Source organism: Protopterus annectens, chromosome 6.part1 (assembly GCF_019279795.1).
Source record: "Protopterus annectens isolate FY-2018-M chromosome 6.part1, PAN1.0, whole genome shotgun sequence".
NCBI lineage: Eukaryota > Metazoa > Chordata > Ceratodontiformes > Protopteridae > Protopterus > Protopterus annectens.
This window is the reverse complement of record NC_056738.1, coordinates 578,296,930-578,323,851: the sequence shown is the minus strand read 5'-3', so window position 1 is coordinate 578,323,851 and position 26,922 is coordinate 578,296,930. Positions and strand designations below refer to the sequence as shown.

General features: G+C 38.1%; 1 protein-coding gene across 3 annotated transcripts in view; it reads right to left on the bottom strand.

Moving 5' to 3' along the window:
- ADAM23 (ADAM metallopeptidase domain 23) overlaps nucleotides 1-26,922 on the bottom strand; it is a 1,167,569-nt gene that overhangs the window by 637,433 nt on the left and 503,214 nt on the right. For all 3 annotated transcript variants that reach the window (XM_044076026.1, XM_044076027.1, XM_044076028.1), the window contains exon 6: nucleotides 7,608-7,677. In XM_044076026.1, the coding sequence (XP_043931961.1) occupies nucleotides 7,608-7,677 (70 nt within the window). The remainder of the gene's footprint in view (nucleotides 1-7,607; nucleotides 7,678-26,922) is intronic.

Sequence of the window (26,922 nt, the reverse complement as noted above, 5' to 3'; positions counted from 1 at the left end):
CAACTCCCACTGTTATGAATAAAGTTACACAGGTGAATATTTGGTTTAAGGTCTCAGGACTTTATTTATGAGCCTTCAAACAGTTTCAGGAGCTCTGTGAAATCTAAAGGGTAAGGCAATATAATAAAAAAGACTTTCAGGGGTGTAGAAAGATGTCTTCTCTTTGGCTTTGTGGCTGAGGGGATTCTGCCTCTACCCCTAGGTTAAATCTAGGGGTGTGTCTTGCCTCTCACTCTCTCTCTCTCTCTGCTCATCAAATCTGGGTATTGGATAAGTGTCAGATTTGTATACTTCGTTCAATTTCATGAAATCATTGCATCTTATGAAGACATCCAGCTTAGAGACCAAAAGAATCAGGTTGTTCTATTCAAACTGGGACTCCAAAGTAACTTCCGGTTTAAGCATCTCTCTTGGTTCTTCACTTATTGGTTTTCTTTAGGAGTCTGGTGCTCTACATGATTTCATTTTTATCTTCTCTCCTGGCAAAGTTTCAATATGATGATGAGTTAAATCTGTTCTACCTGTTAGCTGTAAACTAAAAAACAAAGCCCCATCTCTTAGTAAGAATTATTTTACTTTTGTCGTGCATCTCAGCAACCAGGCTGACAACAGAATCTTCAGCTAGGGCAAGCCTTAGGCCAAAAGACCCAGAGGAGCCAACTGGGTGCAACAGGGCTCCACACCTAACATGGCCCACACTTGTCACAGTAATCTGCAGTTCAGATCTGTAGCTCAGAAAAAAATAAGGCCTTCACTTTGAAGACCAAAGCCAATAAATAGTAAGAAAAAGCCGTCAGCCAGACAGCCACACTGAAGCTCAGAAAAAACTGCTTGGAGCCATTTAATTTCCTGTAGTTTAAGTAAAAAAGGTGGATTGCCGAACTTCAAGCAGATAAACAGCCTGGTTTAAATGGCATAGTCCCTTTAAAACCAGTACTTAAGGGGCATAGGCTCCTATGATTTACATGAATGGTTAAACCTTTTTACTTAAACTACAGGAAATGAAATGGTTCCAGGATCTGAAAGTGCTAATCCTTTTATACACTTGCTTTTACTTGTTTTTATTTTTTACTCAAATAAAGTGTGGTTTTCACTTGAATCAAGCTGTGTTTTATAAGCTTCAGTGTGGTTGTGTGGCTGACAGCTTTTTCTTACTGTTGGATTTTATGCATTTGGACCGGACATTCAGTGTTACTGGGAGTGTTTCTTGTTGTAATTCTACTGATTTCCTTCCTCCTGAGGACACACATGGCTGAAGGCAACATTATAGAATTGGATTATTGTCCTACTACTCCAATTTTTAAGTCGATACAAGACCATGGTAAGAGACTAGCTTGTTATGATGTTAATCCACTGCTTAAATTGGATTTTGTGAATATATCCACTCATATACAAGAAACTACATCAGACTTGGAATCATTTAATAAAATGTACAAAGAATTAGAGAATGGTTTGTTTAAGTTAAAGAGACTACAATGGCAGCGCATGTATTTAGAAGCATGCCTGCATTACAGAATAGTAATTAGTCATACGTGTTTTACGAATGTCGACTTATCGGAATGTATATTCATAGCTGTTAGCAAAATGGCAATCCATTAATTTAGAAAGTAGTTTCAAGTACATACAGCTTTTGATAGATTTTTTTTGAACCGCAAGAGAAGGAACTTCTTGCCTCCATTGAGAATAAACAAAAAGAAATAGAAAAAGTTTTCTGGGCAAATATTTATTTGACGAAGTTGGACAATTTGTATCATAATGTGGCACTTTATGATGAGAAGCTGCAATGTGTAAAGACTAAGAAGACTGAGAGAGATTTTTTTACGACTTTAAACAAGGCCATATTTTCGTATGGCCTAGAACTAGAAATATAGTGACATAAGTACGGCTAACAGGGTTGTATCAGAAGGGAAGGATGGAGAGTTACTGAGAAGGAATGATGAAGTTAATCAAGATACCGATATAAGTGATAGTCGAGCCTCTGTCAGTAGTAATAGACATCTTAATGCAGATGACAGGAAAAGACCAGTCTCTCCTAATGTGAGGAGCCAGACCTAAAAATATTTCAAGTATTCACCCAATTTTTTTGATCTGCCAGTGCCAATGCAGCAGTGGATTAACAGTCGAGCGAGAGGAGGCTCCCTAAGCAGAGAGAGAAAGAGAAGAAAGGCTTCAAATTAAGTGACAGAGTCCTTAATAATGGAACTGTGATTAACCTCTCCTGACAATATCGGTCAGATATGGAAATTAATGGACTTAACAGAGGTTTAACATTTATACCAGCGATTCCCTCTAAGTTGTACGATATTGTTGTGAGTTTGAAGTGGTTTGGCCGCAATGTGTTGTTACGTAATTTATTTGGAGATAATAATGAAAGCAGAAGTACACAGTTTAAGAAACCTAGTACGTTCATGCCCGCATTCAATGCAACTGTTGACATGCTTTTGAAGGTTTGTGAAAATGAGAAAAACGAATACATTAATTCCAAACATCTACATGATTTTTATAGCCTTAACTCGTTGGAAAGATCTGATAAATAATTAGGATATCATTATACGACCAACCGATAAAGGTGGAACAGTGGTGATCTTAGAAAAGACAGAATACATCAGGAAGATCAACCATATGCTCAAAGAGGAGTCAACATACAAGAAAATAAATAGAACTTTGTTGAACAATATTATACAGAATGTAAGGGACAGTTTAAAAGAACTAGTCATTACATGTATGTTACTAGAGGAACTTTATGATTATTTTATGGTTACACATCCATTAGAACCAACATTTAACTGTCTACTGAAAGTACAGAAAGACCCCATTGATTCTTCAATTAGACCCATAGTATCAGGCACATTTAACCGTCTACTGAAAGTACACAAAGACCCCATTAATACTTCACTTAGATCCACAGTATCGAGCATATTTAACTGTCTACTGAAAGTACACAAAGACCCCATTAATACTTCACTTAGATCCACAGTATCGAGCACATTTAACTGTCTACTGAAAGTACACAAAGACCCCACTGATCCTCCACTTAGACCCACAGTATCAGGCAATGGCTGGGTCATGTAACCATTATCCATTTGGGTGGAGGAACAATTAAAGAAGGCCTTACCAAGAGCTAATATTGTTTTAAAGGATTCAGCACATTTTTTACAGTCCTTATTTCAGTTCAACAATGCCCTTGAATATAGGAGTAAATATTTAATGGTCACCATGGATATTAAGAACTTGTTTACGGTGATACCTAACCAATATGGAATTGAAGCAGTAAAGAACTTCTTACGAGGACTGGATATTTATGACATCATTACTGTACAGAAGGTTAGTATTTTATTACAACTGATCTTGGAAAATAATGTATTCATGTTTAATGTTGAATTTTACTGGCAACAGTGGGGTGTTACCATGGGCACACCCTGGGTGAATAGTTATTTATTTATTTTATTTTATTTTACATTTGTTGACCAGGAGATTCCAACTGGATACACGTCCATTTTCAGTGGAGGCCCGGGGAGAAGAGCTCCACAGAATACTAACAAACAAGTATGATAATTATACATGCCAAGCAAATTTTGTAGGAAAACACATGATTTTACAAGACTGCATAGGATTACAGAATCAAAGTACAATATTCATTGGAATTAGAAGATTTATCAAATACCATGGTTTAAAAAGTTTAAAAGTAGGATAGTACATGGGATGTACTGGATTCCAGAGATAACATTGCTTGAGGCAAGCGTACGTAAGATAGATTTGAGAGAAAAATGTTAGGGTTTGTTTTGTGGATAGAGGATGGGTTAGGAATGGTATATGTGAACATTGTACTCGGCTTTATGCAAACATTGTACTCACACAGTGGGAGGAGCGTTATATTTTCAGTGAGGGAAGTGACTGGAGTATACACACTCCCTTTTACAAGAGATTTTTTGATGACGTCTTCTTCCTCTAGCTGGGAACCGGTGAACAATTAAACATGTTTGCACAATATTTGGAAGAGACTACTTCATTTTTTAGGTTTATGGTGTACTCTTCGGAGGTGAGCATTGACTTCTTGGATATTAAGTTAAATGTTGATAAACATAGAGGGATACAGACATCTGTGTTCAGGAAAGAATGTTATAAAAACACTTTACTTATGTGTGATAGCATGTATTTTGGTCATATATTTCCAACTGTGATGAAGAGTCAATTATTGAGGGAATCTAGACTCTGCACTAGAGATGATGACTATGAGAAGGAGGTTGAGAGATTAACCTGACAATTCAGAGAATGAGGATATGGTGAAATGGAAATAGAAAAGGTGGCCCACATAACCACACATGAAAGAACAAGAAGGGGATGACCCCTGTATACAAATTATTGCAGTAATGATCTTATCTAGAAAAAACAAAGGAACAATAAGTTGAGGGTTATGCTAACTTATAGCAGTGACATAAAGAGTATATGTCACATTACTAAGAATAATTGGAAACTCCTAATGGTTTCAAGAACAGTAAGAACTTGAAACAACTTGTATGAGGACAAGTATCTGGGTCATACAAACAAATTGTGAAATCTGACAGGATGGGTACTTTTCCCTGCCAAAGGTGTAATGCATGTCCTTTCATTAATTCATTAAATTAATTTGTACATCCCAGTACAAATCATGAGTATAAACCTAATCTTTACTTTGATTACCTGGCAACCTGCACGAGATGTCCCTGCTTCTATGTGAGGAAAACAGACTTCTGAAGGAGCGCATTTTACAACATAGTAGAGACATCAGAACAAGAGCAAAGCATAGTGCTCTTGCACAACATGTTATTCCCTATCCAGGACATGGTTTTCGTTTTGGTTTTATGGTGTTAACGATACAAAAGGTTAATCCCCGTGGTGGTGATTTAAATAATTATACAGAAACCATGGAAACTAGGTGGATTGCCGAACTTCAAGTGGATAAACAGCCTGGTGTAAATGGCATAGTCCCTTTAAAACTAGTATTTATGGGGCATAGGCTCCTATGATTTACAAGAATGGCTAAACCTTTTTACTTAAACTACAGGAAATAAAATGGCTCCAGGATCTGAGGAAGGGTTTTACCTGAAAGCGCTAATCCTTGTATACCCTTGTTTTTTCCTGTTTTTATTTTTTACTTGACTAAAGCAGAGTTTTCACTTGAATCAAGCAGTATATTATGAGCTTCAGGGTGGTTGTCTGGCTGACGGCTTTTTCTCACTGTTGGATTTTATACGTTTGGGCTGGACATTCAGTGTTACTGGGAGTTTTTCTTATTGTAAAGCCAATAAATAAATAAAAGGGCTCTTCCACTAAAAACTGTAGCAAGATGCTTGCTACAAATGTCACAAGCATCTTGCTACTGCCACACTAGCACGCACTGAGTCCATTTTATCTACCACATTGGAAAGAAAGTGCCACTTAGGTAGGAATTTATTCTTAACAGAAGGAACTAGTACTTACACGTTGCCCCCTGTTATAATCTCTAAGCCTGATTTGTTTGTTATGTACCCGCTGTTGCACCCTGTGCACCTTTTGCATATGTTCTTTAACAATTTGCATAACAATTTTTTAATCTCTCCTGCAAGTTTGTGAAGTGCACTATTACACTTTTAAATGGCAGTCTACTGTGCTATGGCCATTTAAGCCTTAGGGATATCACCCATATAGTAATTCAACCGGGGTATATCCTATGTAAGAGTGGAGTATCCTCTTATAGCAAAAGTGAGTTGGGGAAAGACAGCGTTAGCAAATAACTACTTGGATCTTTCCAGTTTTTACCATCAAGTTCTGTTGCCTTTTTAGCACAGACTTCAGAGTTTTATTGAAATGCTCCAATAACCCACCAGTTTGAGGTTGGTACACAATTTCTTTAACTGTTTTACAATGTAACACTGGCAACTCATGCATTATCGCAGACATAAATGTGGTTCCCTGACTTGAGGGTATTTATTTTATTTGCTTATTTTAAAAATTGTTTACTAGGGCAGAGCAGTCATCAAAAGTGATCAATTTCAGTCGCAGCCTGAGAATACAAAGAAAGTCAGAATTACGTTTAGTGAGAGAGATCAAGGCTATAATCTGTTAAATACAGTTATTAAATAAAAATGCAAAGAGTATATACGATTGACATATGCATTATTTACAATAAAATGAGACACATCTCATTTAGAAAGTGAGGTGTCTGTGTAATAATTCCAGCTGTATAATATATAAGTGGGAATGATAGGAGACTTGAGTAGAATGAATGGTGTTAAGAGTTTGTGACCAACAGGAAAGAGAACTTGCAGATTCAACAATTTGACATGAAGTCTTACTTGCTTGCACGCAAACCACACAATGCACACAAACACATTTACTTATGCATTTATAAACACATTTACTCATTCATTTATCTTCTGGAAATACTACGTCTTATTCAAAGCTGTGAGACAGGAGCAGCCTGTCATGGCAATCTGTGATACTTAGGCACATTCACAGACACATGCACTCACTCACTCACACACACTCGTGTGCACACACATGCACACACACACACACACACACACACACACACACACACAGTAGCACACTTGCACGTGCGAGTGCGCGTGTGCGCGTGTGCGCACACACAGATTACCACACTTGCGCATGCACGCACACACACGCACACACACACACACACACACACACACACACACACACACACACACACACACACACACACACACACACACACACTAGCACACTTGCGCACACACACACACACTCACATTTTCACTCTCTCGCAGACTCGCATACGGACACTCATGTGCAACATGTACACATATGCATACACATGCACACACACGTATGCACACACATGTGTGCATGTACATGTGCTCCCAAACACACAAACAGTTCTCAGAAGATCACCAAGTCATCTATGGGCTTGTCTTTGTGGTGTGGTAGGAAACAGGAGACACTGATGAAAAGTGTACACAGGGAGAGAATGCAGACTCCGCAGAGAAAGCACCTCAGCTGCAAACAGAGAGGACATGCAGACTCTACAGAGAAGGCATCCCAGATGTGAAATGAACTGAAGAATCAACCTCCACATGGCAGCAATGCTGACTGTAAATATATACATCTAGAAAATAAACTTATATTCAGGAATGAAACCAAGTTAGTAGCTGTCCTGGCAGACAAACATTCCTGCAGGATAATCTACTTTGTATTGTACATACAGTGAGTATGAGGTACTGTATGAATGGAAAAGAAAATGTTGTACATTTGAAGGACCACTGTTAAGTACACTAGTAAGATGTTTGTGGTCATGCCTTCTTACTATTGTAGAAAGTGTCAAAGGAGATACCTGCAAAAAGGAAAAGCAAGAAAAACTCCACTATATTGGCAAACCAAACAGGTCTTCTCATTATCTGTTCAGAGCGGGTCCTGCTGATGTGATATGCTTTTGTATACAACTCCCATCATGCTCTTAATCAAGATCTCTGTGGAAATCACAGTGCCCACTACTGGAAGGATACAGCAAAGTTCTGAAGTGCCTTAAAGTTCTGAATGAAACGGATGCCAAAAGAAAAAGAAGAGCATGCATATGTTTACGGCATAATGAACTGTTAAACAAGCCATACCTCGCGATAATGACCCAAGTGCATTGAAGGTTCTATCATGTACATGTAAAGTCCATCATCGAACATGCCACTAAAAACAGAGAAACACAGAAAGGGAAAGCAGTGTAAATATACAGTTGTTATGCTATACACTGAGCAGTGATTTCTGATGCACTCTAAAAAGTACCTGAAAAAGACTAAAAATGATACTGACTACCCTTTGCTTTTATATCTTTCATGTTTAATATTCTCAAACATTTATAATTTCATTCTGCAATTGTACGAAACAGCAATGAACATGGGGTTCTTGTAGAATGTCACTATGGAACGCAACTTACCAGTATGGCCACTGGATTTAACGACAGTCAATTACAGTACCCATGGCAGGACTCCGAATTACAAATGTGGATAGACCTGCAAGAGCCTAGGAGGACTTAAGTAACCATGATTAAGATTGCTAAAAAGAAAATAATGATGTCCAGTACTAACTTCCAATCATCTACAGGTTTAGGATGATGACATCTTTGATTTCAGGTTTTTACATGCAAATTGCAATAATACATTGCCCCAAGATTCAATAACACCTACACTAAGTGTACACTAAGTGTAAAGTGTTCTGAGTGAACAGACAACACAGGCATAACTCACACCTCCTTCTTCCTAATTTTAGTTTTTATACTGATTTTCTTGGAAGTTCTAAATATCGACAGGGATTCATAAAGGTTACCACAAAGTGTAGACTAAATGTACACCTGGTGTAATCCTTCTGAGTGGCTAAAAAGCACAAAAAATATGGTAGGGACGTTCTTGAATACATATTGTGTATACTTAGTGTAGGCTTTATTAAATCTGGCCCAGTGTATTCTAGCTCTAGCAATATTTGCCTTAGTTAAAACCATTTGGTGTTGAATGCCCTAATATTCAAATTCTTTAATGGCAGCAAATAAACATAAAGCAAACTGTAAAGTAAACCAGCACCCCGACACTCGATACTTAAACAGCAGGAAATTTATTATAGCTTGCTAGTACTAGACTTTCACCAATACAGGCTTCGTCAGGCAAATAATAATGTCATGTGTTTTAAATCAGCTGACTACTTGCCTGAAAAAGCCTGTACTGTTGAAAGTCTAGTACTAGCAAGCTATAATAAATTTCCTGTTGTTTAAGTATCGAGCGTCGTGGTGTCAGTTTACTTTATACTTTGTTTTATTTTACTTGATTTTTTAGTACACTGGCTTTATCTACATGGTGGAATTATTTTATATTTGAGCAGATAAACATGACCCAGAAGAAAAGTGTGATAAAAGCTGCAGCTTAGAAGGCCATTCTGTGGCTTTAAATCAGAGGAGGCAAAAACTGAAAACTGGGTGCTCACAAGATCAGAATGAAACCAAAATGGCAGATAAACAGATAAATACTAAATAGATGACAATAGGATTTGGGGATAATGGCAGATGAATAAATAAATACTAAACAGTTAATAGGATTTGGGAGCAAGTAAATATACTTACCATAAAATAAATTCCAAGACAAGAAAGCATAGATATGAGTCATCCTTGTTTTCAGAGTTTCACATCTGTATGTGTTACAGTTTTCTTCTAGAATGCTTCCCAAGCAACAATCATTACAACCTTGGGGATGAAATCTGTTAATGTGCTGACAGTCAGAAAGGTATAACCCAGAAAATGGGGCATAGCCAACTTCAGATATCAAAGTCACTGTTTCCTGTAAAAGGCAGTTCATGTTGTGGCCCTTTACCTTGTCACAGTTTCTGTGACGTAAAAAAGGGAGAAATGCTGTGCTGGTCCACTAAGAAAGCACTGAAAAACAAGGATTTTGTGATGTCTTCAGCCATGTGTCCCCAACCAAATGCAATGTCTCACAGCCTAGCACTGCAGGAAAATGCCTCATGGCATAGCAACCTGAACCCAAACATACGTGATGAGATATCTTTTCCAGGACCAACAAATGTTTTATAGTCCCTACAGCTTTTGGTCTAAAAGGAGTCATTCATCAGGAGTTAATAATTTACTGCTGATATACAGGTTTAGAGTACTGTAGCTAGCATTTATATCATATTAACTCCTAATGAAGAGCTCATTGGCCCAAAAGCTTGAGTAACTGTAAAACCTGTGTTGGTCCAGTAAAAAGACAACATATGTAAGGGTTAAGGTTGCTAGGCTGTGAGACATTTCTCTCTGGTAAATTTGGTTTGAGACACATGGCTAAAGTGAAATTCAGCAAAGACAAATGGCTGTTGCAGATTCACTGGGAGCTCAGAGAAGCATTCATAGCCATGCCCACAACTTCAGTAACCTACTGCATGGCTCCAAAGGAAATACTGTGCATTGTGCTAGTTGTACAACACAGTACATGTTTATGAACTAAAACAAGCAGAAGTATGCTGCAGCATGGAGGAAATCTGGCAGGCTGCAGTAGTCACACACATGCTCCAAGATGTGTTTACGGCAATGTTCCCAAAACACTGTGAAAGGCATAAAAGTCTGCACACACCATTAATAAAGGTATTGCTCACTGTACACATATCCACTGCCACTTATATGTCCACTGTGCATCATGCTTCTGATGCCTACCATAATGCCTACTATCGCAAGCTGCCTTGGGGGCTATGGGCATTATTTCTCCCTGTGCACTTAGTTAGTGAAGACATGACATGCTGCTGTATGCTTTCCTGTGTCTGTAGTGAGTTAGTGACAACCACATTTTCCTGCAGATAAATTTTACTTCAGCCACGTGTCCACAACCAGCTGTACTGCAGAGAATGTCTCACTACCTAGCAGACAGAATCCATGTGAGAGGGCATAATATCATTTAACAGTATAGATCCGCAGTGGTGCAGCAGTAGCATTGTTGCCTCACAGCAAGAAGTTCTCCCATTCGATTCTCGGCTGGAGTGCGGGGAGTGCCTTCTGTGTGAAGTCTGCATGTCCTCCCCGCGGTTAGGTGGGTGTTCGAAAGACGTGTGTAAATGGGCATGCCTTCATTGAAGGTTGAACATCGAGCTGGCACCTCAGCGTTCGTCAAAATCTACTGCCAATCATTAGCGGACCGGAGTTCCACTGTGGCGACCCCTAACCGGGAAAAGGCGAAAGACAACAACAGTGGATAGAGTTTTAGCACTCTTTGAAACGTCATTAATCTTTTCAGTGTACTTTCCAGCATCTTACCTCAAACAGGAAGCTCTGTCTGTATTTCCTAAGGCAACAGCATACCTCTTAACTGTCCAGAGTTTTGGTTTATATTCTTTATCTGTTCCTCATAAACGTTATGGTCTTTTTAGCAAATCACTGATGATTGAAGTCACTTAATAATGACATATATTAGAGTCTCAGACTTCATTTCTTTAAAAAAATACAAATCCTGATGTTCTAGCAACTTTGTAGTAAAACAAACAAAACAGAGAGGATTATTTACTGAAATTGCTGCAGATAGAAACTAAGTTTATTATTAATTTTGGAACTTTACATCCGAATGGTTTGAATGAAGAAGTAAATATTAATGTTTGATAGTTATTATATAATGCATATTGTTAAATTTATAGTGTACTGAATGTCATGTACTGTGTTTTCATATATATTTAATATGGGTGTTTGGCACTTTATGGTGGGGTGTGTGGTGTTTTAATTAGATGAAGTGTTAATTGGGGCAAATTTGGTACAAAACAGACTGTGAGATGGTGTATAATTATTCCCCTGAAGGCAATAGCCGACATACCAGGAAGCACCAGTAAAGTTTTGCAGTTCAAGCTTTGGCTCCATTTTGCTTGTTCTAGCAACTTTCTAAGTTTTTAGGAGTAATATTTAAAATCTGGCCCTATTTTTGAGCCTTTGTCCCCCATTATTTTAGGCTTTGTCCAGATTTCGTAGCTTAGAGGCTGAGAGGTATGGGAGAGAGAAAAGCTGAAGATGACAAAGTCTGTACAAAAAAACACCTACCACTACAGACTGGGAGGCTGCATGTCTTCTGACATGGAAGAGCAGAGCAGAAAAAGTCTTCAGCTGCCTTACAATCCAATGAATTTGGGGAACTAGCATGGTTCATGTGCTAGTAAGAGGAACTTACAAAGGTGTTTGCTTTGCAATGTTTCTCTAAAGGAGGCACAAATATGTAGCTACTTTGTTGATACAGTTTGCTTTTTTGGAGTGGCTAATTGAGTTAGTGTGCTTTCAGGCAAGATGCATTGCTCCTGTTCTCAAAGACAATATATGGGGTAACAAAATGGACAAGCATTCCAAATTATTCTAGCCCAAACTGGCAATAAATCCCTTTTTATGAGACAAGAAGTGGAAATGGTGTTCTCGCCAGTCCAAATATAGGGTCATCATTGTAGCACCTTTAAAAGAGGAAGAATCCTCTTGAAAAGTGTTTACAAAAAGAGAAAGGTTCATCGCTCTTAATTTCAGAAGTAAATACTTCTGGTTTGCAGTTTTCATAGCATATATTCCATGTAACCCATTCATGTCTCCAGTAGTCATAAGAAGAGATACAGTAAACTGGTGTATTGATGAAAATTTTGGTATGGGGTACAAGTGTGATATATGATAAGAATAAAAGGAAGATACAGCTATGAGACCTTCAGGGCTGAAGTCTGTGCTGGCTGGGATCATGTAGCTGTGAGGAAAACACTGGGACTAATGTCAGACATTTCTCTCCAGCTGTATTTTCAGCTACCTGTTGCAAAGTATTTTTATATATGCACTTGGCTAATGGCTGCCATACTAAAACAAGTTCACAATAGTTGTCACCAGCAGAGCGATGAAAACAGGTCTCATGGAAAGACAAGTGAGAGCACAATGATAAAATTGGGCCCAAGGAATGTGCTGTAAGAGAGAACCGGTATAACATGGCCCAAGGAACAACCAATAAGACAGGGTGGTATTCTCTGCTCTGAAAGGACAGCTTAATATTTTTGGTAATGTAATGGGCTTGAGGATAAACCGCTCAGTGCTGGAATCAGACATTATGCCTACTGTGGAGGAACAGGATAACTACCATAAATGAGACCCACTCTGGTATAATCTGGGATATAGTTTTGGCTGCAATTAAATTCCAGGCTTTATTCATACAGCAGGCCCAGGATAAACCTTAGTACATCATCGCTTGGTGGTCAACCAGCATAAAAGATGTGGATACTTTGGACTGCTTTTCACAGATGAAGAAGAGATGGCCAACATGTCAGTAAGGGTTACTGCTGATAAAAGAGACTTAAAGGAAGCCAAGACAGCAGACTTTATGAATTTCTAATTCTTTAACATCTGCCTGCCTTCTGCATTTTTTGTACTTTTAGCCCTCCAAATGGTACTGCTAGTAATGCACTTGCTGTATGCTGGGTAGTAAAATGCTTACCTAGCTAGTAAACATTTAAGAAAAAACAGATTACACTGTGAAGTATATATTTAAGCCATTTTGCCCATTCTGCTTCATGACCATCAAGCCAAACCATAATGGTGACCAGTTCATCACTGATGTAGTCATATAAGGTGGATGGCTTTTCCTCTGTCTACCTTCTGGTCTTTGCAGCAGCCTGAAACCTGCAGACTCCCTCTCTACTGCCCCACTGCACACGTATGCTTCAAGATTTGCTTCAACATTTTGCATGACGTTTGCTTGAATTTTTTTTTTACTACCTTGCAGTGTTCATTTATGTCCTGTATGTATTGTTTGCATGAAGTAAACTGTATGTCAGATTTAATTTTTACTTAATCAGATATTATTTTTGAGGAATTATAACTGTGATCTTTGCATTTAAACCTTTAGTTGTTTTGTTGTACTGTATTTGTTTATGTATCTGGTGTGTAGTAATCACATGGCTCTGAGGTTTATCTTGTTTCTGTATAGTGTTTCTAAAGTGAAACAAAATTACCTTTTCTCTTCTTCCTGCTAATTTAAATAGTAATGTGTTTTGGCTTTTCCAGGTTAGAGATCGCCACAGTGGAACTCAGGTCCGCTAATGATTGGCATTGGATTTTTACAGTGCCGAGTAGCCAGCCGGATGCCCAACCTTCAAAGAAGGCACGCCCATTCATGCACACACCTACCTGCATGTCTTTAAACATCACTCGACCGCAGAGAGGACATGCAGACTCCACACAGAAGGTGCTCCAGCTGAGAATCGAACAGGAGAACCTCTTGCTGTGAGGCGACAATGCTAACCGCTGCACCACCGCGGCCATCCTTCCTGCTATTTATTTATATTGTTTGCTCTTCCTCTCTCAGGTATTTCAGTTCTTTGTCAAGCTACAAGCTACATGGGTTTTGTGTCACACCGTAAGCCAACATCAGCTTCAGTAGATTCTACCCAAACACTTCATACAGGCACCTTAGCAAAGTAAAAGCAAGCTAAAAAAGAACATCTTAAGGTGCATTTCCCATGTATCCTGTTACTTGTACTTATTGCCTTACACTTCCATTTTTCCTTTTTTATGACTATGTTAAGGCGGCAGGTATCTCTGTGGCTGCTCTTTGCTTGACTGTTCCATACAAAACAGTTATAGCTCAATAAATACATTTCATTTAGGGTGAACCTACCCCATTAAAGTGATGGAACAACATACACTGCTTTACTTGCTCCTCTCCCACCACCATTTCCCCAACCAACCCACAGACCATGCATTATATTTCCTATGATCTCCCTCCAGTGTCACACCCACAAGACACACCTTTTAAAAAGGCACCACCATAGAACTGCATAACCCTCTTATCTCAATACCCTCACAGTCAGTACTACAATACACTAACTCTTAACTCCCACTTACAACTTTCTGTATAAATGCAAAATAATCCAATCAGTAATATATTCCGCCTTCCACAGCTTACCCTGTTCTACCATAGAAATGTTCATAGATTAGTACTAGGCTAACTGCCCTTGCGAGACATTTTAAGCCTAGCCAATTATCCCCTGTGAGATTCAAACCCTGTAAGTTGTGTGATCTTCTTCTTTCCTGTCCAATTCCCTCACCCCTACTACCAATAACAAACATCTTCATAAAACAAAGAAAATTACAAAAATACAAGTACAAGATGAACAACTCGGTCTTCACCTCAGAGTTAATAGTATGTATAAAAAGTCGAACTGCCACAGTAGAAGGAAAATTCTTTATTGCAAGGACAAAGTGAGTGTTTTCACGACCTTCCAGGTCGCTTCATCAGACTTAATAAAACATCCCATGCCTTCCTTGATATATATGCTTTCAAAGTAACCAATCAGTTAAGACAAACAATTAAATATTTATATCAGACTCAATTAATTTAAAAATAAAATGGTTTTATGTCTATTTATGTTTTTTCTATTTTTAAATTAATTGAGTCTGATATAAATGTTTAATTGTTTGTTTTAACTGATTGGTTACTTTGAAAGTATATATCAGGGAAGGCATGGGATGTTTTATTAAGTCTGATGAAGCGACCTGGAAGATTGTGAAAGCGCTCACTTTGTCCTTGCAATAAAGAATTTTCCTTCTACTGTGGCAGTTCGAATTTTTATACATACTATTTTCATAAAACACTTATACAACCCACCATCATATCGTATATATATATATATATATATATATATATATATATATATATATATATATATATATATATATTACACTTAATTCCATAACTTCCTTACCAACAAACTATCACAACCCCCAAGTAACTTGAACAAACGTATTTTCCACCTCATCAGTGTCAGGACCACTCATCTATATGATTACTAAAACCCAAACATTTTTCTCTCTGCCTAAAAACACCAAAGACCTCATTCAGACTATCTTCTATAATCTTTATACTCCTTCTTAAGAGTATCAGTGAAACAATCCCAGGCTCAACAACCCCTTTTCCTCAACATCTGAGCTATTCTTTTCCTGCTCTGGCCTGTGCACTCCTAAATGTCCATAGCATCAGAAACAAGCTAAACCACATAAGTGATTTTATTTCCCAGCACAATCCAGACATTCTAGCAGTCACAGAATCCTGGGTCAAAAAAGAGTTCCAAACATCCAAAACTTTCTAACTTCCAAAAAGTATATCAATGATGCCAGACCAGGCAAACAATCAGGTGGAGGCTTTCTAGCTTTGTACTGAAACAACCTAAACCCAAAAGTTATTTCCCTAGGAAACTCATCCACAGACTCCTGTCCTAAATGGATTTTCCTAAAATTTTCAACTCACAAAGCCAAACCACTACTGATCACTACAACCTATCTACCATCCCTGGCTTCCCTAAATAAATTCAAATCACTCATCACTAACATCCTTTAATAACTGTCCCAAAATAATAACAATCATTCTAGGTGACTTCAGCCTTAATTTTATAGGCCCTCTTTCATCCGACATGAGTACTTTCTTAGCAGACCTAGGTTTCTTCAACTCTTAACCTCATATCTTCCAAACACTTCACATACAATCTGATTATTACAAATATACCAAACTCCATCTCTGCCACCATAACTAAATGACCACTGCTTAATCACCTTTACAGTTGTCAACCATACTATAAAACTACCGCCAACATTAAACGCCTTCAGAAACCAGTTTAGCACAAATACAGACAAACTTAGAACCTTTCTCACAGCCCACAACTGGAACCATATACTCTCCTTACACGACCCAAATATAGCAGCTGTAAGCCTAATCAACTTTCTATTCTAGCTGCAAGATAAATTCATCCCATTTATGCACAGGCTTTATAAACCCACCAAAACTGAATGGCTACCCACTGAATTCAATCACCTTTTAACTATAAGGGTTGAAGCATGGCAAAAATGCAAACAGAACCCCACAACTGACAACTGCACCTCCTTTATAGTCTTGAGCAACCTAGCCAAAAAGTCCAGCAGAAGGCACAAAAGAAATCTCTAAACAAAAAAACAAATTACCCTCTTACATTCTCGCAGACACTTTTGGAAAGAGTTCAACCTACTTACAGGAAGAAAATTTCCACGATACCCTGTCTAGAAACATTATTCAATATGATACAGCAAAACTTTCTCCAGAGGCTTTCATTAAAGAATTTAGCAATCTCCCACCAATAAACGCCACACTTTTCACAGATTATGCATTCCACCCCACCACCATTCATCCCCCTCTTCCACTTCAAACCTATACATCTCAAAGAAGTCTCTGTTTTACTTGAAAATATTTCTACTGAGACCTCTCCTGGATCTGACAACATAAAACCCTGGTTCATATATCATTGCAAAGAGTATCTATGTCTTCCTCTTACCCACATATATAATCTGTGTCTCATGCAAAACATCATGCCACAGATTTGGAAAACTTCTCTAATTAAACCCCTCCTAAAGCAAACCAACGCAAAAGATATCTATCACTTCCATCCAATATCTATCCTCCTCATTCTGGGCAAACATTTTGAAGACAGTCTTCATGTAACTCTACCTCTATATCCAGCAATACCACCTGCTCTCCTCCAAACAATGTGGATTCTGGCCTGGACGAAGTACTATGGCAGCACTTTGGTCATTAACTGATGACATGCTGCTAAACTCTGATACTGGCCTCCTTACAGGTCCCTTATTTAAGGATCTGACAAAGGCATTTGTCCATATTAACCACTGTCGTCTCAAAAACAAACTAACTGAAACTAGCATCGGTCCAGACACTGCACCCTGGTTTAAAAACTTCCTCACTGATGGGCACTTCAGAATTTAAATAGGATCCTCCCAATCAGAGTCTGAACCTATTACCAAAAGTGTACCACAAGGATCTATTCTCCCCCCCCCCACCTCTTCTCCACAGTCATTAACAAACTTACTTGTCGGTACCCCCATCTCCTATGTATCATCTATGCTGATGACACAATTGTTTACTAATCTGGTCACTCTCACACTAACGTTCAATGACAAATCCAGTCAGACTTACATGAGCTCCACCAATGGCTCATAAACCATAAACTACTTCTCAACCCCACCAAGACCAAAACTATGCTTTTTGGAACTCCACAGAAAATTCACCAAGCAACCTGACTCTTGACTATATTTGACCTACACAATCATACCATAGAGATGAACTCCACCTTCAAATACGTAGGACTACAGCTTGATCGGTCACTAAACTTCATTAAAAACTCATCTTAATGTGAGCATCACTGTATCACCCTTGAAAAAGACAAATGGATACCCATAAAACAAAGATCTAACCTACTTTTTAGGCTTTCAGGTCTATAAACTACTCCACCTCCACACATTTACACCCCTTGTTGCAGCTAGACCTCACAAAAAAACTCCTCATACAACCTGAGACACTGCCCACAAGCCACACCAACTCTCATTGCTCCTAGAACCAAACTGCACAGCACTGCAAATGCCTTCTCTCTCAGGCACCTACTCTTTGGCAAACATTCCTTGTTGACATTAAGGAAATCAGAACTTGGTCGATATTCAGAATGCAAATCAAAAGTCCCTCCTTCATCCAAGCCAAATGCTCTTGTTTCAACAAGGACATGTCACTGAACCTATTTCCATTCCAAGTCTCTTCTACTCTCTCAATAGTAACTGATGATTGACCCACTTCAGAAACTAATTTATATGTCGTTCATTACTCTGCTTGATTCTACATCACACTGTGCTTGTTCACTGGAATGCATACACACATTTTTTCTACGTCATTAGTCTGAACTATTCTGTTATTGCTTACATTTCTGTTTTTTTTGCTAGTGAAACACTTTGTATTTCACCTGGGCTGAGCCTGAAATTGGTCCCCAATGATCAGTGCACTACCCTGGTAAGCAAATATAAATAAATAAGTTCATGCATATATAAATGCTCCCAGTAGCTGCTTAATGCTGCTGCTCTGCAGTGCACAACTTGGAGTATACAGACATCTTGACCTAACAGCTGATTGCTGTGTCTCCTGCTTGTGCTAAGAGGCAGTAATTTAGCAGGCTGAGCTGACTTCCACAGCCAAAAATGGCAAACCAGTGCTGGCTGCACACTCTTATCCTCCATATTCGCGTGGGCTGGTAACTGATCCCAGATCATATATATATCACAGACAGAACTTCATTCCTCTGTGACACACAGTTGACAATATAAATTACACGTAATTAGCTTCCAGCCTTAGATCATTTTAAGATCTGGCTCAATAATGATAGCTCTGGTATTTCCGCACAGTGCATTTAGGAGATACCAGCTATTAAACCATGCACACACTTTTTGTTACCTCCTATCTCTTGAATTCAGATTTTCTGTTAAAACTACTAAAGCTTTCAAAACATTTAATGTGCTTGGACTGTAAATGTTTAAAGTGTAGCTCCTTCATTTTTTGGTGACAATATCTGAAAGATTTAAATGTCAGTATTTGCATCAACCCAAGGAGGAAAAAAATAAGAAAATGGTAACTAGACACATTGACTGCATCCAATAACAAAATCTAATTCTGGAAGGAATACTGGAAAACAACAGGACATTTCTACACAGCCAATGACATTAGAAACACAGGAAAAGAAAATAAACATCTATACTTTTGTTTTTGTGGAACTCAAACATACAGTTAAATGAAAGACATCTGGAGTACTACGAAACTCAGTGAAAAGGCATACATACATGCAGATAGTAAGCTTATTACAAAAATAATTTAATTCTAAACTTGTAAAAACATTACACAGAGATAAATGTCAATATTATGCCAATAAGCTTATGAAAACTGGAAGTAGCTGAGCTAAGAAAATTAGTTCTAGACTGTAATTATGCAGAGACATTACAACAGAAACTGACAGACTGAAAGATAGTGGTGTGCTGTTTTGGGAATTCGCCTTTTTCTTCAGTATTGTGCTAACACTTAGTTAGTACATATAAGTTTGGAAATGTGGAGGGGGGGGCTTACCCCCTCCAAAAATCAGGCCATTCTACTAAATGACACAGGCATGTTTTGACCTATTACAATCATGAAGGTGATTTCTAGGATCATGGTCTTATGTTTCAAAGTAGCACCATGATAAACAGCACAATGATCACAGCAAAAGTACATTTTTATCATTGCCTGGAGTGGTATGTTCAATAATTAGCAACAAGTGCTGTTCATAGCAGGAGATCAGATAAAGAGCACTGTCAAACATCTGAGGAGTACACAGTCAAAAAATGATTCTTTATATGATGGAGAGGAAGACTGTATCAAAGCAGGATGTAAAATTATGTGATCACAGTTAAATAATGATTGATATGGCTTGCCATAGGTAAATAGGTACATAGGTAAGTACTAGGCTATCTGCCCAAAGGCATTTATAAGCCTAGCTGGAATGTGTTGGCTTTCACCGCCCCCTTGGATTAGTTCCCTGTGCCTCTGTCCAGCAGAGCCATTGAAGTGATCCCCAGGGTAAAATTTCTGTTTCCCATCCACTCATCAAGGTTTCTCTTGAAGAGTGTTAGCGAGGAGCTCTGCCTAATGTAGACTGGAATCTTGTTCCAGAGCATGGGAGGTCTCTGGGACAGGAATCTATCCCTCCAGCACGTCCTTTTTATTGTTGAGGTGAGGTTTCAATCCCTAGAGCATGTGGCTCAGTGGGATAAGGTTTTCTTTAGGTGGAGTATGTCCATCAATTCTGGGTTGGACATGGCCTTGTATGTCAGGCAGAGATCACCTCTGAGTAGGCAGTATGCAACCGAGTACAGCTGGAGTTTCTTCAGTCGAGCTGCATAGGGCATCTGTTTGAGGCCAGTGATCCTCTTGGTGAGGTACTTCTGTGGTCTTTCCAGCTGTTGCAGGTGTCTTGTAAGGTACATCCCAAATGGGGCATTGCACTCTATGATGGGTCTGATCAGTGATGCGTAAAGGAGCACAATGACCTCTTTCAATCTGGATGCAAACCCTTTTGTGATTAGGTGGGCCACATAGAAGGATTTTCTAACCACTTTAGCAATGTGATTATCAAAGGCGAGATTTCTGTCTACTTGGGTCCCCAGATCCATTATTACGTCTTCTGTATTTAGGGGGATACCACCTATGTGGTATTTTGTGGGTACTTTGTTTTTTCCAAAGGGGATGACTATGCACTTTTTGGCATTTAGCTTGAGGCCATGGTTTTGACACCAGGTATGTCTCAGTGACACCCTTTTGGAGGATGTCTGTGTCAGCCGGAGAGTCAATTATAGCCCCTAGTTTGCAGTCATCTGTGAACTTGGTCATCCATAGTCCTCCTGTGCTTGCCTGTACCTCTGAGAAGTATATGCTGAACAGGAGGAGTCCTAGGACTAAGACCTGGGGAATGCCACTTGTAACCAGTTTAGAGTTAGACCTAGCTCCCGCAACTCTTACCATGTGAGTTCTGTCCATGAGCCAGGTGGCAACCCATCTCGTGATGTAGGGGTTTATGTTCAGGTGAGTTTGTCTATAATATAGTATGTCCAAAATGAACACAGTTACTTATAATCACAAAATTTATTTACAGCAAAGCTTTTGGGATTCCCCTTCCTCAGTGCTACAATAAAAACATTTCATGAATCAATTATATATTAAAAAACAATCATGTGGCACAGCCAACCAATAAGAACAACATTTCAATAAACAATTATGAGATCTCAACTCAATGTAATTTATGTTGCTTTTTAAATAAAACAGGTTTAAAACTTACTGTGCTATTAATTCCTGGGTAAACATCTGCTTGTAATCTTGTGATCCAACAATACTCTATATTCTCCAGTATGTTATTAATGTCACCCCCTCTCATATCCTTCTTTATTGTCTTCATCACTCTAAATTTAAAGGTATGGTTATTAGTATTATTATTTATATGTTTTGCCAATGCATTGGTGGATACATCCCTTCTAATTTCTCATTTGTGTTCTATGATACGGTTCTTTAATTTTCTACTGCTTTTACCTACATAAAATGAGGGACGCAAGTGGCCAAATAGACTATATAAGTTGTAATGCAGTTAGCATAGCAATCAAAATTATAGTTATATCTAGTGACTGGATGAGTAAATTTAGTATCCGATATCACATCTTCGCAACAACTACAATTATGACAGGGAATTGTACCTTTCCTATTACTTGTAATACTGCTATTATTCTCATTAGGTCCAAAATCTTTATAGCATAATTTCTGCTTAAGGCTTCTTTCATTTTTATATGCAAAATATGGTCTTTCAGTTACAATATTTTTAAGCTCAGGCATTGACAATAGAATATTCCAATTCTTTCGTACTAATTTTTCTATTCATCTAGATCTAGTATTATAAGTTGTGATATATCTAAGTCTTCGGTTCCTAGTATTACTTTATGTCACTGCTTGCCTTCTATCACTAAAAAACAGAGCTGTTATATCCAATCTCTCTTCCATAACATTCTGTATTGAGGTGTTCATAATTTTCCATATCATAGCCCCTATCTAAAAATTCTTGTTTAATCTCTTCCATTTGTTCAAGGCAATTGTCCACATCAGTATTCAACCTGCTAGCCCTACAAAACTGACTTTTAACAATTCCTTTAAATGTGTGGGGGGCATGCATACTGCATCTATGCGTATATCTATCAGCATGGACTGATTTCCTATGCACAGATGTTTGAAGCTTTCCATCAACTATATACAAATTAATATCTAAAAATGCAATACTAATATCTGAGACATTCAATTTGAAGCATAAAAAATCCGTGGTTTCTTCCAAGCATTCAACAAAATTTGTTAAACTTTCTAAAGTACCTTTCCATAAAAGAAAGCAGTCATCATCAAATCTCTTATAAAATATTAAATGTGAATCATAAAACTCATCTCCTTTGTAAACATGTTTAGTTCCCCATTGATTTAATACAAGGTTTGCATAAACATTGGCCACTGGAGTACCCATGGCCACCCTGGAAGTCTGCAGGTAGGGTTTATCATTAAACAAAAAGATGTTATTTGAAAGAATAATATCTATTATTTCACAAATCGTAGCTATTTTCTTAGCCATCATATCCATGTTACTATTCAAGAAATCACAAATATTTTCTAACCCATAATCATTCGGTATAACCGTGAATAACGAGTTTATGTCCAGTGTTGCCATAATAAATTTCTCATCCTTATTATTTTCAATCCAGTTGAATAGTTGTTTAAAAAAAATCACCTGAATCTTTTATTACACTCTTATATCTATCCATATATTTACTTAAAAGGTCTTGTACATATATTGATAAGGGCTCCGTAATCCATCCCCTTCCTGACACTATTGGTCTCATTGGGGGATCTATTAAGGATTTATGTATCTTTGGCACCCCATACATAATAGGCAGCTTAGGACATGAAACAGTAAAGTATGTAAATTCTTCCAGGGATATGCCACCCTGTAATTGCAAATCGTAAATAAACATATTCACACTAGAAATACATTTTTTGTTTCATTAAAATCTATAACCTTAAAAGTATTTTCATCATTCAAAAATTGTTCCATTAAACTCACATAATGACTTTTACCAAATAGCACAATTGCCCCTCCCTTGTCAGCTTGTTTAATAATCAAGTTTTTTATCATTTTCAAGCTTTTCTAGGGCTTCAATTTCCTTTTTGTTTAAATTGTAATATTTCCATTCATTTTTACGATTAAATAAGCCCCTTATTTCAAGTTCACATAATTCTTGAAAAGCTGACATGATAGGGCAATTATATGGAATAAAAGTGCTACTTTTTTACATACATTGTTCGCGACAAGCTGATTGTCTTTATATAACAATTTCAAATTTAAATTACGAACAAATAATTTCAAATCAGTAACCACATCAACAATGTTGCTTGTACAACTAGGTATAAATTGTAAACCTTTGTTTAAAATAGCTCTGTCTGTATCAGTCAAAATATCACTGGAGAAATTAATAATATTACAGTTCTCATTTATTTGTGTACCATTTTGTTCTTCAGTAATGGGCTCTCATTCTTCCTCTTCATTACATCCGAACGCTGTCTCGACCTCCCTCTCGTTGTCAGTTTCTCTTCTACATTTATTTTGACTGGCAGTTTTAACTGCACTGCTTTGAATAACTTTAAAAAAGTGGCCGGATAGTTTGTTTGTCCTGCATTAGATGTACAACCACCACTCTCAGTCGTCGACTCTGTTGACGCTATATCACTTCCAGTTTGTAAGCTAGCGACATTCAGATTAGTGCTTTGCATAACCGCCTCCTCATTTGAACTTCCTGCAATAAACGATCCACTACTACCCCACCCATCAGTTCCAGTAGTGTTTGTTACCATGGTGCTGGAACGAGGAGTGTTAACAGTCTCAGATGTATCGAGTTAATCCAAGTTACCATTATTCCTTTGTTTATTAATACTGTTATTAGGGTGAGTTTTAAGTTTGGGCCAGACAAAAATCTGCCCCAACTTGTAATCATTTATGTCCCTTATAAGTTTTTGTCTCTTTTGCATTTCTTCATTTTTATCAAACAGTAACAGTCCCTCAACCATTTGCTGATAGTTCATAATAACATGACTAAATGAAATGTCAGAGACGATTCTATCTTCTAGAGTATTAATTTCACTTAAAAGCTCACCTTCCAGATCCATGAAATATTCATTCATCAGACTCATGTAGTCCACTCCAATTTTTAAGTTCAGTTGTTGCCATTTCATAGCAATTCAGGGCATGTGTTCCCGTAGCTGGTCATTTTCAGGACAGGCAACCCTCGTGGAACTACACCTAGTTCTAGGTATGCAGCAAAACTCAAAAGTTGCCATTGAAAGCGCTTGTATGTTTGCACTTTCTTCTCCAATAGTGCTGTGCTTTTCCCCAGCTCTTCCATTCCTCGTGCATCATTAGATATATTATTAGATGCCGGCATATCCACAAAATTTAACAGTGGGTTGTCAGTTTTCAGAAAAATATTTCTCAATGAAGTTTCAGGGCCACAGACTGACTTATTCATTAGTCAAATGAACCAAGGCTGCAGGCAATATTTCAATATAATAAACTAAACGTTGGCTGTGTATATATTAGTAAGTAATGCCCACAGTGAAAAACACACCAAAATTCCAGCAAACACAAAGAAAATCACTGTGGTAAGCTGTGTTCAGTAATAAAAACGAAAGTATGTCCAAAAAGAACACAGTTACGTATAATCACAAAATTTATTTACAGCAAAGCTTTCCGGTTTCCCCTTCCTCAGTGCTACAATAAAAATATTTCATAAATCAATGATATATTAAAAAACAATCAATCATGTGACACAGCCAACCAATAAGAACAACATGTTGCTGTGGTGGTGGTGGTGGAGAGGGAGAAATTCCCTGGATGGGGTATAATGTACACAGTAGATGGACAGAGAGATTGTTTTTAGTTTTCACCACAGAACATGTTGCAAACACAGATCAATGGACCTAAGTAAGCTGAAGGCATCGAGTTTTTTCCTTGGTAGCAGAATTGTCATGTACATTAGTGATCGACCCTGGCTGGCTCACACATTCCATCAGTCATCTGTTACCCATCATAGCCTGTGCGTGAGTTGCACCTACCAACTGCTTATTGAACAATGCATAATGGGTACTAGTTGAGAGGAGTGTATTCTGTTATAAACTATACTATACAAACTATATTTAGCAAGCACTGACTACTAAATAATGCAAGCTTATTTTGCACTGGGTTATATTAAGAAATCTTTCGGGTGCTTATTTGTAGGCAAAGGAATCTCAGCCCTTAGCCCACATCATGAAGTATGCTGTAACCAATTGCACTAGTTACTGACCTGAAATACTGAATAATGTGTAGAAGCAAGACTGTATAATAAAGAATCCACAACAAAAAACACATGGGTGCAAAACTGTGCAGTGAGTTCTTTACTGGGACATGGAACATCAGGTAGTCATCTGAGATCACCTTAGCCTAAAAATAATGAATGTTCCATAACTACCAGTATGCAACACTGAGTAACAAGTTACTAAATGCAACAATCTGAATTCAGTAAGAGTAAGTACCAGATGTCCATCTGTACTGACATCAGGTCTACCAGCTATAAGTACCAATTAAACAGATGCCTATATCTAACACTAGCGGAATGGAGCAATGGGTAACCAGCAATAGCAATACCAAGGTGCAGGAAACTAGTGGCATTATCTCAACCTAAAAATAGTAAGCAACAAGTAAATAGCCCAGTGATCTCAGACATGCTTTATAAATAACGAGTACATTTAATTTTGTTTATTTGGTAAACCATATATGACATCTGGTCCATGGATCCTTTTCAAACACAGCCCAGGCCAATAAGGCAACGATAAATACAGTTTAAATAACTATACTGACAATTTATTGTAGCCAATCAACTAGAATGTTTTGGAAGTAATGTTTTTGTAATGTTTTCGTAATGTTTTCATTGAGCAAGTGGCTATGACCTGCAAGGATTTCAAGTCTACAGCATGAGTAATGGGCACCTAGCTACAGAGACCTCAGATATGTAACAGCATATAATGGGTGGCCTACTGCAGCAATCAGACCTGCAGTAGCAAGTAAATGTAAGCAGCTGCGGTGAACTTATACCTACAGCTCTGAGTAACAGGTGATCAAACACAGTAATCACAGGCCTGCAGCACTATGGAATGGGCAACCATGGGTGGTGAAATCAGGCCTACAGGAATGCAGCACTGAGTAATGGTTACTAACTGTGTTGAACTCAGGCCTGCATCACTGAGTAAAAGTAACCAAGTGCAGTAATCTCAGGCATGCAGCACTGAAGTCTGGAATAGAGCACTGAATATTAGCAAGCAAATATGGTGATTTAAGGCCTTCAAAACTGGATAACAGTAACCAAAAGTGCTGTTAATCTTTGGTCTGCAGCAGTAATTATTGGCTAAACAAATGACATGATCTGAGGCCTGCAGCACAACAAAAAACAAATGTTGTGATCTCTTGCTTGCTACACCAAAGGCAACCAGATGTGGTTATCTCAGGCATGCATTACCAACAGTAACCAAATGTGATGACCATAGGCCAACAGTACTGAATAATGGGCTACTAAAATGAGCTGATCTCACCACTTAGAAATGCTAAGCAACTGAAATGACCTCAGACCTACCTGCAGCACCAGACAATAGACAACCACAACTGGTGCTCTCTGGCCTGCAGTATGGAGTAGCAGTACTGATATTTGATAATTTCAGTCTCACAGCACTGATTAATGAGTAAACCAAACAGAGTAATCTGAGAACAGCACCAGTGAGTAAAGTGTACCTAAAAGCAGTAACCCCAGGTGTGAAATACCACGAAATGAGTAACTGCAAATGCCGTGGGTCTTCATCAGTAAGTACTGCATAACCAGCTATAGTAATCTTGAAATCCTAGCTACAGCATTAAACACATACCAAAGCTGTTGGAATATAAAGAATGAGGCCAGAGAGAAGGACACGATTA